General features: G+C 41.6%; 3 protein-coding genes across 6 annotated transcripts in view; 1 reads left to right on the forward strand and 2 right to left on the reverse strand.

Moving 5' to 3' along the window:
• Positions 1 to 4,271, reverse strand: part of LOC118413789 (probable methyltransferase TARBP1) — a 24,970-nt gene extending 20,699 nt beyond the window's left edge. For all 4 annotated transcript variants that reach the window (XM_035817329.1, XM_035817347.1, XM_035817339.1 and 1 more), the window contains exons 1-7: positions 3,295 to 4,271; positions 2,846 to 2,946; positions 2,433 to 2,508; positions 1,833 to 1,984; positions 1,219 to 1,274; positions 745 to 842; positions 211 to 443 (exon numbers count right to left, since the gene is read on the reverse strand). In XM_035817329.1, the coding sequence (XP_035673222.1) occupies positions 211 to 443; positions 745 to 842; positions 1,219 to 1,274; positions 1,833 to 1,984; positions 2,433 to 2,508; positions 2,846 to 2,946; positions 3,295 to 4,216 (1,638 nt within the window). In that variant the 5' untranslated portion in view covers positions 4,217 to 4,271. The remainder of the gene's footprint in view (positions 1 to 210; positions 444 to 744; positions 843 to 1,218; positions 1,275 to 1,832; positions 1,985 to 2,432; positions 2,509 to 2,845; positions 2,947 to 3,294) is intronic.
• LOC118425975 (endoplasmic reticulum membrane-associated RNA degradation protein-like) lies at positions 3,846 to 11,993 on the forward strand. Its single transcript, XM_035835168.1, has 18 exons — positions 3,846 to 3,999; positions 4,551 to 4,762; positions 5,158 to 5,300; positions 5,680 to 5,781; positions 6,051 to 6,140; positions 6,572 to 6,669; positions 6,880 to 7,007; positions 7,250 to 7,364; positions 7,684 to 7,786; positions 8,046 to 8,075; positions 8,296 to 8,364; positions 8,952 to 9,119; positions 9,452 to 9,535; positions 9,647 to 9,711; positions 9,876 to 10,010; positions 10,558 to 10,797; positions 11,138 to 11,251; positions 11,521 to 11,993. The coding sequence occupies exons 2-18, from the start codon at positions 4,570 to 4,572 to the stop codon at positions 11,681 to 11,683; spliced, it is 2,040 nt and encodes a 679-aa protein (XP_035691061.1). The 5' UTR covers positions 3,846 to 3,999; positions 4,551 to 4,569; the 3' UTR covers positions 11,684 to 11,993.
• On the reverse strand, positions 11,782 to 13,365 carry LOC118408640 (cytochrome B5-like protein). Its single transcript, XM_035809521.1, has 2 exons — positions 13,099 to 13,365; positions 11,782 to 12,501 (listed from the first exon to the last, which is right to left on the reverse strand). The coding sequence occupies exons 1-2, from the start codon at positions 13,201 to 13,203 to the stop codon at positions 12,328 to 12,330; spliced, it is 279 nt and encodes a 92-aa protein (XP_035665414.1). The 5' UTR covers positions 13,204 to 13,365; the 3' UTR covers positions 11,782 to 12,327.
• Between the last annotated feature and the right edge of the window lie 72 nt (positions 13,366 to 13,437).

Consider the following 13,437-nt stretch of genomic DNA (forward strand, 5'->3'; position numbering starts at 1 on the left):
CTCCTATCTTCCACAAATCTTGGATTTTCAACAATGTTTGATGCTTTCCTAAGTGTACAACATACGGGTTATATACAGCCAAAAGAGTCACTACTGAGACAAGACAGTAACTCTTGAGATGCTTACAAAGTATACTGTTATCATGTGATTTACATACTTGGATACTAGTGTGGTGAACTATCCACGAAAGTACACGACCAACATACTAACCACATCTGCCATGTTACAGATGGCCTGGGCGAAGTGACACTGGATGGCCCCGCGCAGAGTAATGTTATTGGTCATGACGTGCGTCATCACGACCTGTCGGATGTGTGCCAGGGTGGCATCCCCCCAGGTCGGGACGGGAGGGACGGACGCCAGGGCTTGGGTAACGTACAACAGCGGCACGGCCCCGCACGGCTCACGGGACAGCGCCGTGATCATGTCTTGCATGAACTGGACTGGGGTGGTGAAATGGATAGATAGAGTTATAATAACCTTAAGCACCCTGAGCAATGAGGGAAACATGGAGCATTGTGATACTGACTTATGATTCACCTAGCGCAACATTATACTTTTTAAGCCACAGCAATGAAGCTACAAGAAAGCGAGCATCCATAGCCATACTTCAACTTCCGACCTGTGGATCTAAGGCCAAGCCTTCAGAGCCTGCATCAGGCTCACAAGCCACAGCCAAACACACCATTCCTAATGTGATGTTATTTGTTATGGTCAACAACAACAACTAAAGCCAGAACTGACCTTTTTCTGCTGACCCCAGCATGTCCAGACACTTGGTTAGGAAGGGCAGGATGGCCTGACCAATCACAGGGCACGATCCAAGCTTCTCTCCTTCCAACCTTATAAAGCAAAGGTCCGCAAGTACATCAGATATGTCATACCCCATTCATACCCTTCAATATCCCTCGTGTCCTGGTCTCAAGTAAGTGATACATGCATAATTAAGACATCCTGGCTACCATTGGTACATGTTGTCTCTGATAGCTTCCAAAATATCTTGGCAGTACATAGGAATCACTCGTCTTTGTCATTTCTTGATGACCAGTAATGAACTACTTTTTAGACTGGTGTTTGTACACATAATAAAAGGGCCTGACTACAAACTGTTGTGTTACATAGCATCTCTCACTTTCTTATTACAACAATCATACCTATTATGGATAACTATTTTGCCTTTCTTGCATGGAAAGTCTGAAGAAGATGAGGTTGCCTTACCTGTTGTAGAGCGAGGTGTCCTGTAACAGTTTGCTCATGACGGGACCCAAGATGAACTACATGCCATAGAAAACGGATGTACAAAGTCATCAGCTTTAAAATGGGCAGAAACTTTCACATGGTAGTCAAGAGTTTGATGTAGCCCATTTGAGAAATTGAAAGTTATATCATATTTGCAGAAACTTGGGTAACAGTACATGAAACAATTATCTTAGGATCTTAGGAGTATGCAACAGACATGTCTTGTCTGCATAAAATAAACATCATCATTGCCATAGTCATCATCATCATCGTGAGATGGGCCATCAGTCATTTCCATCATCTCTTGTCAGCTGCTAGTCGTTGTGCTCCTTCCCTCCACAATCCATTTCCCTGTACTATCAATAGTATCACCCTCCAAGTTATTGCCTGGCCATAGCTTTTCGGTTTAATATCAGACTCTTCAGAGCCACCCTATAGGGTAGTCTAGTACCAGACCTAGTACCTCAGAGGTTGGTTACACCTAGGATAGAGGTAGAAAGCAAAAACTGGATAGAAGAGTGTGGTATAATGTGGCAGCTTGCATTGGTGCTGGCTAAAGAGCATCAGCAAAGAAGAAGAAGTGTATGTCCCACCTGTGTGAAGCCCATAGTGATGATATGTGGGGAGGCAGCCAGGTCCAGCTGGAGAATGTCCAGCAGTGCCCAGCGGTGGATGTTCTTGTTGTCGTGAGTAAAGGCCTTCCTGTAGACAGTATAGAGCCAGGAGGGGTGCAGCAGCAGGCAACCTGGGCAGTTTGTACAGATTTTAGCAAAACAAAACTTAAATAGTTCATATGATGAATTGATAATAATGGTTTCTATTCAGTGCTTGTATTACTATTAGCAGGGCCCTGACAATGGGCCTTAAATTGCTCTGACAATCACGTTTACGTGTAGTGTTACTGGAATATTTAAAATCATTTGTCGTTGTCATTACTTATCAAAATACATTAATAACTTAAAAAGAAATACAAAATGATACTACCAGCATCCTCTGTAGCATCCTGTGTGCAACTCAGCAACACTCCCAAGCTTGGTCCTGCTTGTATTCCTTTAAATCTATATTCTGCTCTGTTCTACATTCTGTAAGGAGATGTTCTTGTAACTGCACACTCTCTATAGGTATCTATAACTATTAGCTGTTTCTCCTCATTACCACCCATATTCTTCTCATGACATGTGAACACCACCCACCTGGATCAGGGAGGACCGTTGCCATGGCAGTGATGAGGGTCTTCATCCGAGGCAGCACAGGTTTCACCACATGGACCTGGGGAAGTAAGTGTAACAATGTAGGGTCTGTATTTTCTGTCCAGTACTTAAGATGTACAGGCTTGATACAGGCAGTGTGCAGATCTTTTAAAGAGACACTTTAGCCAAGATGTTATTTTACTACAAGTACAATAATCATACAGATAATAATCCATACAGATCTGTAAATTTCTAATCCTATATACATGTAGATAAACAGAGATGAAAATGAGGCTAGTACTAGTTCTCAACTACTTTCTAATGTTGAGAAAGATAAAAGATAAATGTTTGCTGCACTGCCTCATTTATCAGCTGGACCAAGGAGATAAACCAGCTCCTGCTTAGTTGGACCGTACCTGGTTTTCCTCTAGAGTCTCTATGATGAGGATGTAGTCCTGCCAGACTGGCATCAGCTGGGCTGCATGAGCTGGACTCCACCAGAACAGCAGGCCAGTAGCTGAGGTAAAAAAGGGGCAGTTTCATAGTTGTATCAGTTGCTCGATATCTCTCAATTTTTGCTATCATTGTACGAAGAGAGTTTTGGACTTGAAGGACCAAAATCGAATTATTTTCCTCCGTTCTAATGGAATATTTGTACTTGTTTGCACTTCTCGCGTGAAACAATGGGGTAGGTGAGCAGAAGACAGATCAAGCATTTTTGCAAAAGTTTGTGGTGGTGAGGAGGTCACTACAAAACTGCAAACATAAACCATCACAAAACTTTAAACATTTACAGAAACCGCAAGCACTCCTGTACAGGTGTGGTGGACGTATATGTGATCAATGAACAGGTGTTTGATATTACCTGCATCAGTGCATGTGATGGTCCTGTCACACCTGCTGATGGTGTCTATCGCCCTCTTCAGAAGGTACATGGCTCGCTTCCGAGTCACAGCGTTGGTGCCAGTCAACAGTCCCACCTGTAGCAGGGCCCAAAACTCCCCCTGACTGGTGACATCGAAACTGCAGGCCCCGCCGAAGAAATGGTCTGCCAGGCCACACAGGAGGAGGAACGCCTTCTCCACCGCATCATGCCCTCCAGTCTTTAACCTCAGTAATAACTCCCAGATTGCAGATATTCGTTCTTGATATCTGTCGGCATTGGAGAGAAACTTTGGAAGAAGAATACCAACAACTCTGCTGGCGGTTCCCTCTGTGTAAAACCGACTGTGTTCTAAAGTGTCGAGAACCCTGGGGAAAAGCTGTGTCTCAAATTCGTGATGAGTGGACAGAGTCGACGCATGTTTCAGCAGGTAATTCATTACCTCAACTGCAGTCTTCACATCCAGAACATCTTTGTGCTCACTGTCGTAACCCAGTCGTTGCTCTTCACAGTAAGTCCGCAAGGAGGCGTCAATGAGCAGGGCAACAGACTCTATCAGGTCCGCAGACTGTGAACCGGACAGACCCAGGCATCTGATGAGCAGTTCGCATGCGGCGTGCAGTCTCTGTGGCTGGGAAGAATCCTTCGTCTTGCCAACCCTTGATGTGTTCACGGCTTTCAATGAAGGTATACAGATCGTGTTTATAACCTCCTCACAAACCGGTAGAATTTGATCATGCTGCTGGCACCCCTTGGCGTCGGATTCCAACACGCTACACAGCGAATTCAGCGCCTCTATGCGGTCATCTAGAGCACATGATGGGTCCCTAAGTAGATTCTGGATAAGTTGAACAGGTGAAACTGCTGATTCCCGCTGCAGCAACTTCAGCAGTATGCTATCCATGGCGACGAAATGGTCCAAACCGCGTGACAGATTCACACATCCATACTCGTGTCAAAGGTCACGAAATGTTGTGCTGTATTACAGCGCACCAGGCGGATTTGTCTAAAACTGCAGATTAATTTACAGGTGTCAGTCACTACACTGAAATGCTAACTCGTGTGAGATGATGCTTCATAGTTTCTCTTTTTGATATAACTAACTTAAATGCTGAGTTCTGCTAAGATTTAGCTAAGATTAGCTCAGAACTCATCAGCTCATGTAACGTTACCTGTAAAATTTATGTTGGAAGACACAAAGTTAACGTTATAACAACGTCTCTCTGTCCTTTTTGCAGGGAATAAAAGAATCATGTAATGTCGACCACCACGGAACAGCTGAGACAACTCCAGCAGGACAGCTCTCTCTCTGTTAATGTCCGAAAACTGGTGTGTGAAGTGGGATTAAATGACACCAGTGAAAATTCAGACTGGAGTTTGTACATAACTGATGCGGGAACACTGAGATGGGAAGCAGTCGAAAGAGCTCTTCATCGGTCCTCATCTCAAGGTAACATTACATGTACTCTAAGCTTGGTCTTTTTGTTCCATAGGCGATGTTCATTAGGTATAAGTACACTGCTAATTGTTTCAATTTGAAGGGACTTGCTGTCGGGTAATGGAAACATTTATTTAAGTTTTAACTCACAGCAAGACAGCACATGTTTACAGTGTGATGAGTTTCCAGTATAATTAAAGCTCTGTGAACATGTGACCATAGAGAATATTTGTTGATTTACACTGCAGTATCACTTCATCTCCGTCAATTTTAATGTACACCTCTTAGGAATCTTGTCCCCTTAACAATTTGACTGACCATATTGAATTTGTTAATAGGACAAGGATCAACACAAGAAGTAACTTGTTATAGAGGTACTTAATTACTTAGTATGTTACTCTCAACAGGTTCCCATGTGTCTGACTACCACACTGCAGTGTCCAGACTTGGGCCTGTGTGCAGGGCTGTACATGCCTACCTTTCACAGCTGTCACCTACCGAGAGGAGAAGCAAGTACAGCCCTCATCTCACCTGGACAGGCTATGGACAGGTACATGTTGGAATAATGTCGACTGGTTCTATCAATGGGAGAGGCATGCTGATGATCATGATCAGACAACATACTAGAGACAACCCTGATATATTGACCACCTGGCTATCATGTCCATTTTTGATGGTCCCATTGACCCAAGAATCCTGCCTGTAGTGACTACCTATTTACTGTGGGCATAGTATTCAAGTATTAGACGACTTTGCCTGCACTGATGCATGTATTTTGAATTCAATGTCATATCCTTACCTCATGTAATACCTGTCTCACACTCTAAACACCTTGATATTGTACCTCTGTGAAAGTTGTTATGAATCCAAACAGGTTAACAGGTGCACAATATGAGGACACAAAACAGTTTTTGTTCTGATTCTCACAGATATTTGAAGAGTGTTTTGATCTTCTGTGTACACCAGACCAGACTGACTGTGCCTTAAGCCTGCTGCAGGCCACTGCAGCTCTGGAGCGAGCCTTGGGAGATGTATGTACACAATATTTAAGAATGGGGAAAGTTTTCAAGTGTTACATATATTTCTTCCCTCAATATATATATGCAGACCTGTTGCATAACCCACAGTGTTGTTAAGTCAGGCGGGAAGTGGTAGGAAGACAAGCTTTAAAAGTAATTGATAACAGTTAAGTCCATTTTACATATGATGCCAGAAAGATATCAGCTAACAATCATTTTATAATAATATAATAGAATCCATTCAAACTGGTTTGATATCACTTTCACCATCTCATCCTCAGGTGTTCCTGATGCAGGGGTCCCAGTGCCCCTCCCTGCTGAGAGACCTGCTGGCCACCAGGGAGCTGACAGACATTTTTGGATCCACAGCTGTGAGACTGTCCAACTTTTCTCTTTCTTGCAACTGAACATGTCAGTAAATCCTGATATAAATTAAGTTAAAAGTTTTAACATTAAAAAGTCCTTCCTGTACCAGATCTCGTATAGGGCAATCCCATCTCCATTTCAGTAGTCCTGGGCCACACAACCTTGTGCAATCACTACAGCAGGGGGCTAGTCCACTGGTAGTGGTGAATGTTCAGCTTCCATACTCTTTTTCAAATGCTGAGTGCTAAGCAGAGAAAGCAGCTTGTAACGTTACCATTTTCAAAGTCTTTGGTATGACTTGGCCGTAGATTGAACTCACTACCTACCAATATGGGACATTAGAATGCTGTTTTATAAGTGCAACAAAAATGTTAATTCATTGGTTTCTGATGTTAGAATTGAGGTGATTCTTTTGTGGTTTTTATTTTGCCTGTAGATGTCCTGTCTGCATGTGCTGATTGGCCCTCCCTCCAGCCTGAACCTCAGGAACATTGCCTGGCATGGATTCCTCAGTCCTGGGGAGGTACCAGATATGTACGTATGTTGTGAAACTCTATGATGAATTTTCATATCTGATAACTATGGTGATTCAACCTGTCACCAATTGTGATGATACTTAAGGTCACATGGATTAATGCTCTTCTGGAGGACATTCCAAATTTCACAAAACTTTTTTTTCGTTTAAGTTATATTTGATTACCTCATATTTTGCTTTGACTAATTGTTTCACTTCCTCTTGCAAAGGTATGTCAGTTTCCTGTTGGTTGTGGTGGCAACATTAGGAGAACAGACTCCCTTTCTATACGAGGTCTCCCACCGCACCCCACTGGATCTCTCACCACAGTTGCAGCACCTGGAGAAAGTCTTTCCAGGTGGACCCAATATTGTCATGTCATTTGATTATGACTGAGATCTTTGACCATCGTGCAATAGTTCATGAGATCACTCATGCAGATTGAAATAAAGAAAAGTAGTTTTCATATTTCAATCATGTACAGTATTAATGTTAAACAAGAAGGAGTTTGCTCTTGTTTGCTCTGTAACTGCTTGATTAACATTTCTAAGATCTCAACAGCTGGACACAAACCAAGTTGTAACCTTGCTTTTGATACAGTCCTACAGGCAACAGATCTGCCTGTGCTGAGGGATGTCATCCACCAAACTGCATTCATCCAGCCTTCAATGATGCCTTATTGGGAGAAAGCTTTGGAGAAATTTTCAGATCAAAGGTAGCTCAAAATTTGAATTGTGTTCAGTGAACATTACCTGTAAATGATTTGTTCTGCTAGATTGCTGAACAATGTTGATCTATTTAGATTTGAACTGGGCGATGATCAGGATATTAATTAACTTGCAGTTACATTATCTATATCCTCAAGTCTACTTGACACTTTGTCTATTGCAATATTTCTTTCTTCAACAACAAGACAAGATTTGTGTGTAATCATGTAATCAACATTACCAATGCTATAATAAAAGGTACATATATTGACAATGCCAATCTATAACAGTTGATTGTCACTAGTTTACCACATGTACCTTATGCAGCTATGGCCACAGTCTGTTGCTGCTGCTGCCACAGTTGGAACATGGGCTGAGAAGAGTCTTCGCTGTAATGAACAACTGTCCACAAAGGATGATGACTGCTGAGGTAACAACAAGCAAACTGCTGAAAGTCCAAATTTTCACAAGTCACTGCAAAGTGTTCACAGTGTTTTTTATAAGACTTTATTCTTGAATAGTTGAACCTTTCATATGATGTATGGTCTTTCTCTCTATATCTTGGGTCATGGCCATTCTGTGGATCACATTGCACTTAGTTTGTGTCATTTGCACCCATCTAGACAGGGATGGAGAAAAGAAAGTTTACATGAAAATTGTTACCTACGTGTTCTTTTTTGTTCTTCCAGTCTTCAGTCCTTTACACAACATGTGATGAGGTGAGTGACATGGGAATGGACATTAAGCTGTGGTCCTCTAGTATTTGTTGTGCTTGTTAGAAACAGCTGGAGAACATTTGCTACTTACAATTAACCTATAAATGTTGCCTGTCTTCTCTGTCATGACCAGTGAAGATATAGCTCTTCATCTTACATGTAGATTTTATCATGATCGCTATGATTTATCATACTTTTTACTGTTTCCACTCCCAAACACTAGATCCTGTCCCCCACCCTGCAGGATGGTAGCACCAACCACATGTCATCAGAACTGGGAGACTCCTACATGGTGAGTACATGTATGTCCTTTCTGATCAACCGACTACTGGAAAACTCCAAAACAGGCAGCACTTCTGTAAATAAATGAAGGCTCCTTTTTGTATGATCTTCATTATGGAAATCTCTTCCTCGGTTCCTACGGTACCATTTTAGTACCATTATACATGTTCATTATCATCAAATGGCAATGTCTTTTTTCTTTAAAACCCCTTCTTCTATGGCTTTTGTATCTTTAAGTTACAGAAAACCTGACAACTTACATATTTTAGTAGTACATGTACTTTCAGAACTTCAGAAAGCTGAATGAATTGCTTAGCACATGTAAACTGGACATGGAGATGGACAAAAAAGAATTAATTAATTAAAATAATTAATTAAAATACTATCCAAGCAGATGTTAGGGGAGGCTGAATCGTTACATTTTCCCTGCTGCCATTTTCTGTGTCACACTGCCTCCTCAGGGACACATGAAAAGCTTAGCTAGGAAAATGTAGCACTCTCTCCTCTCCAACATCTACCTGAAGATTAGTGGCAAATGATATAGTTTCTGGTGGCAGTAGCATTTGGCAAGAAAAAAGCCTGTCTTGTCTTCTGCAGGAGGTTTTGTTGGACCTCCTGGTGCATCCTGAGGGCCCCCGGGTACGAGATCACGCCAGCCATGGTGAGCTGGACCTGATGGCCATTCCTGCTGTCCTAGCCAACCACGTCCTGTGTGTCTGTCTGGCCTTCTGTGTTAGATACGCCTCAACTGACATATCTTGGCTGGTAACTCGGAATTTGTCTTTTCCAACATATCAATGCAATGCATTTCAGCTGCTTCTCTACATGTAGCTGGTTGTATAAATGCCCTTTGGTGTGGTAACACACTCATAATCACATACATATTATTTGGAAGATTGTTTAAAACAATATAACATGGCTTTGCATTGTATTTCAAACAAATTTGTATCAATACTGTTAATGATATACCCCGGTATGTAGTACTTTCCATTGTGACTCTTTTGTCCCATGTATTGTTTCTTTCTGTAATTTTCAATCAGGAGGATAAAGATATTAAAAGACACTGCTGACTCGGCATTTTTCTCTTTACTATAAAGCAGTCAGAAACAGCTGTCCATGTGGACCAGGTGGTTCAGAGGTACAAGTCTTTGTTTCATCCCACAGCTCTGCTTATCCAAAGGGTGAGAAACTTACAAACACTGTCATACAAGTTGAACTTTCTTACAGATGATTACTTCTATGATATATTTGTCTACACATTGGCAACAAATTGTTTTCTGTGTCTTCTCCAGATGCACACCTGTTTGGAGTCCATGAGTGCCTGGTTTCAGGTCCCCAGGCCCCCTGCAGACGAGTTGTAAGGCTCCATAAGTCCATTACATCAACTTCATTTATCAGCCAACTTTGCTATGGCCATGTTTATAACCTCATGTAAATGTACAATCTTTCACGTTTATTCTGTTCACTACATGTACCAGAACATCATAATAAGTCTGAATGATACACCATGGTTTCCTACAGATCAAGAGACCAATCCAATCCTGCAGAGGAGGCAGCAAACAACCAAGATGCCAGACAGGCCATGTCTGTATTAAACATGGCCATACACAAAGTTCTGCCCTCACACAACTCTGACTCCAGCCTTGCAGACCTAAGGTTCGAACTTTGTAGTTCTCCCCATCTTCTTGTGTAAAGGGAAAAGAGGAAGAGTGATCGAAAGACTCCTTAAGTAGTTGTTATTGTTCAGTATCTTCAGAAAAGGCACTGTTCATCCAGTTTCAATCTGTTAGCTGTGTTGTTAATCAGATTTCTGTACATAAAGTTGGTAGGTGGTGTTCAGCACCAAGGACAGGTCTCGGTGTGGCTGGTGTTCAGTACCAGGGACAGGCCTGTATGTGGATGGTGTTCTGTACCCAGAACGGGTCTCAGTGTGGATGGCATTCAGTACCAGGGACAGGCCTGAATGTGAGTGGTGTTCAATACCAGGGTCATGCCTGAGTATGGATGGTAATCAGCACCAGGGACAGGTTTGATTGTTAGCAGTGTTCAGTACCAGAGACAAATCTGCATGTGCATGGTATTAAGCACGAAGGACCAATAATAAGTGTGGATTGTGTTCAGTACCAGGCACAGGTCTGAGTGTGCTATACACTTTACACATACAAAAAGGTGATCATTAAACTATAAACCTATTCTTCTCCAGTGCTCCTCACTCCTGGCAGCTTTACAAGACGCCGGTGTGTGTGTGTCTGTGTGAACCTGTGAAGACAATCTACCGACCGCGTGGTGAGCTGGAGCTGGTGTCCCTACTGAGACACATCATCCACAACAGCCAGACGGCATCACAGAACATCCAGGAAACAGCTGAACAGAGATGTGAGCTTTGGAGGAACAGGAAACTTCGGTCCAGACAAAGAGAAAACTATTGTAGGATGCTGGACAGGTCAGGCAGTCTCCATCAAGCCATGAAGACTTTTTAACCTTTTAATTGGTAGTGTTTGACTTGGGATTAAAACTGCAGTCAGGTTATACGGAAGACTTGAAAAATATGATTGCATAGAATGTACTACATACTGAGTTCTCTGCTTAGCACTCAGCAGTATGGAAGTTGAACACATTCCACTACCAGAGGACTCGCCCTCTACTGTAGGTCCCTTTGTGGCCCAAGGGCTATAGATATGTATATATACACCAAAAGCAGTGGGAAGGATTTCAAATCTTTAACACAATAGGTCAATATAAATCATACTCCTGTAATGCATTTACTTTGTCATTTGTTGCAGCCTCCAGACTATTTTTAATGGTCTTCAGCTGGTTGTCATGGTAACAGTCCATCACCTTCTAACACTAGGAGACCAGGGGCAACTCGGGTCATCTCAAAAGCAAAAACAGAAAAAGTAAGAGATGTTCTGCTGTGATTTGCTTCAGAACGCAAATTGTTGGATTAGAGTTGTATTGTGCTCATCCTAACTTGGTAATTTACAGTGTGAACTTTTCATCAGTTTTTCTGTAGCTTCTTTTTAGTTTTTCATGTTTCTCTTTTAAAGTGAATCTTGAGCTGCAAAATACCTAATTTCAGTACTCTAACATTATGTATTAAGTGTCATGATTTGGTGTAACAATAGACTATATTAAGACAAATTTACAAGTACATTTTCCTTTGCAGATTTCTCAAGGGTATCCTGCAGTATGTGGAGAACCTTGTGTCCAAAACCAGTATGGATCAAAACAAGTGGGAGGAGTGCTGCATACTCACATCAGCTGCAATTAATAGGATAAAAGAGTACTACAATGATTATATCTCAACAGAACATAGCGCTTCTTTTTAACAAAATATACTTTACAGTAATGTTCCACCTTATAACTGGATATACTTTGTCCAAGATAAGGTTTACCAAGATGATAAATAACAACAGAGCATGTCATATAGATCTAAAGCTATCTTTATTTATCACTGTTGCGATTGTCCATTAAAGTTGGAGCATGGATGATATTACTGAAGCACAACACATCAATGTTGTAACCATGAATCTTGGACTACCAATAACGTTACACCTGAGATACTGTGGAGCACTGTGGAGATAAATAGCACTTTTTACTGGACCATGCCATTAAACATTAACTATAAATTCCACTGTGTCAGCCATGTATAACATTACATGATCATTATTCACATAAGGCATTTACATGTTTTTATGCCACCATTCAGAGACAATTAATTTGTTGAATTCTGTTGCCCATTCATCTCAAGATAGTAGTGTTTCTCCGCTAAGAACTACATGTATTTGGTAGCCATCTATTTATCACATTACAGTCTCCCTGAATATACAGACCATTTTGCATCAGCTGAATAGGATATCAGGGCAGCAATTCCCTTACCAATCTATCCAACTGAACAGCAAAACTTGGAAATTAAAAGTCCAATGAAATCTGACCATCACACTTGAAGATTGGGTAGATCTTATCTCTAATCCTATGACTTGAAGTCCCCAACATAGTGGGAATTCTTGAGTTTATCCTTGATGTAATTCCCCACTGTGAAGTGTGCAGGTTGCGAGTGGAACCCGCTTGTTGCGTCACCTCCAACATTCCGTAAAATGGCGTCTCCACCTGGGTGTTTAGCCACATACTCTGTCATGTCATACACCTGCAAAACACAGTAATGGTAGATGATTAAAGGTACCAGAAATAATCAGCAAAAATATCTGCAGCAGTTAAACAGTGTAATTGCAAGCATGTTCTACCAATTATGAAAGCAGCATTTTATCACCATTAGATAATGATTTGACATGAGTTACGAAAGAGCAGATGTTCTAGCCAGCAGAACAAATTTAAAGCCCTTCAAACATCAACAAACGTTGTCTCATATAGGATACATATCAAAAGCACCCAATAATGTTACAGAACCTAATACTCATCAACTTTGCCGAAAACCTTTACAAGAGACATCAGCATCACTCACTGCCTTGAAACAGATTCTGGACCTTTGGCAAGATCACATGAGTCTGGGAAATGTCAGCTGCAAATTGCTGTCCTGATTTCCAGTGAGGACCATTATTCATACAGCAAGTTATGTAACGTTTTATGCTAACGTTACATAAAAATCAATTTCATGGGAAGGCTATGATATTCACAGAATGAACAAATTGATATGAAAAGCCAGCAAGTTGCACTATGTTAAGAGTGGGATGGGCATTCGTGACAAGGTCAATGAATTTTTCCAGTCACTAGATTTTCCTCTTACCTTTCCGTCGATGATGATCCAAGCATCTTCTTTCTTGTTGTGCTTCGCTAACTCTTGTTTTGATATCAAGCGTCCCTCTTGTCTACTCCCTCCATTTGAAGCCATGGCCTTTTTCCTGTCGGTTATCACTCAATACTCAGCTGCCACTCAACATGCAGGCCTAACAGACAGCTGTTTCATCTCAGCCCAGTGGATGCTGCCTCCTCATCTGATGATGACACCTCCAAAACAAACCTTGAAATCTCGCGAGAGTTACAGCGCTTCGCGTGATTTTGTAACTCCCCCTACGGCTAGACTAGTTCATTTTAGTAGAGGGGAATGACAAGTAATTTAATCCAT

Source organism: Branchiostoma floridae, chromosome 1 (genome assembly GCF_000003815.2).
Source record: "Branchiostoma floridae strain S238N-H82 chromosome 1, Bfl_VNyyK, whole genome shotgun sequence".
In the NCBI taxonomy this organism is placed as follows: Eukaryota; Metazoa; Chordata; class Leptocardii; order Amphioxiformes; family Branchiostomatidae; genus Branchiostoma; species Branchiostoma floridae.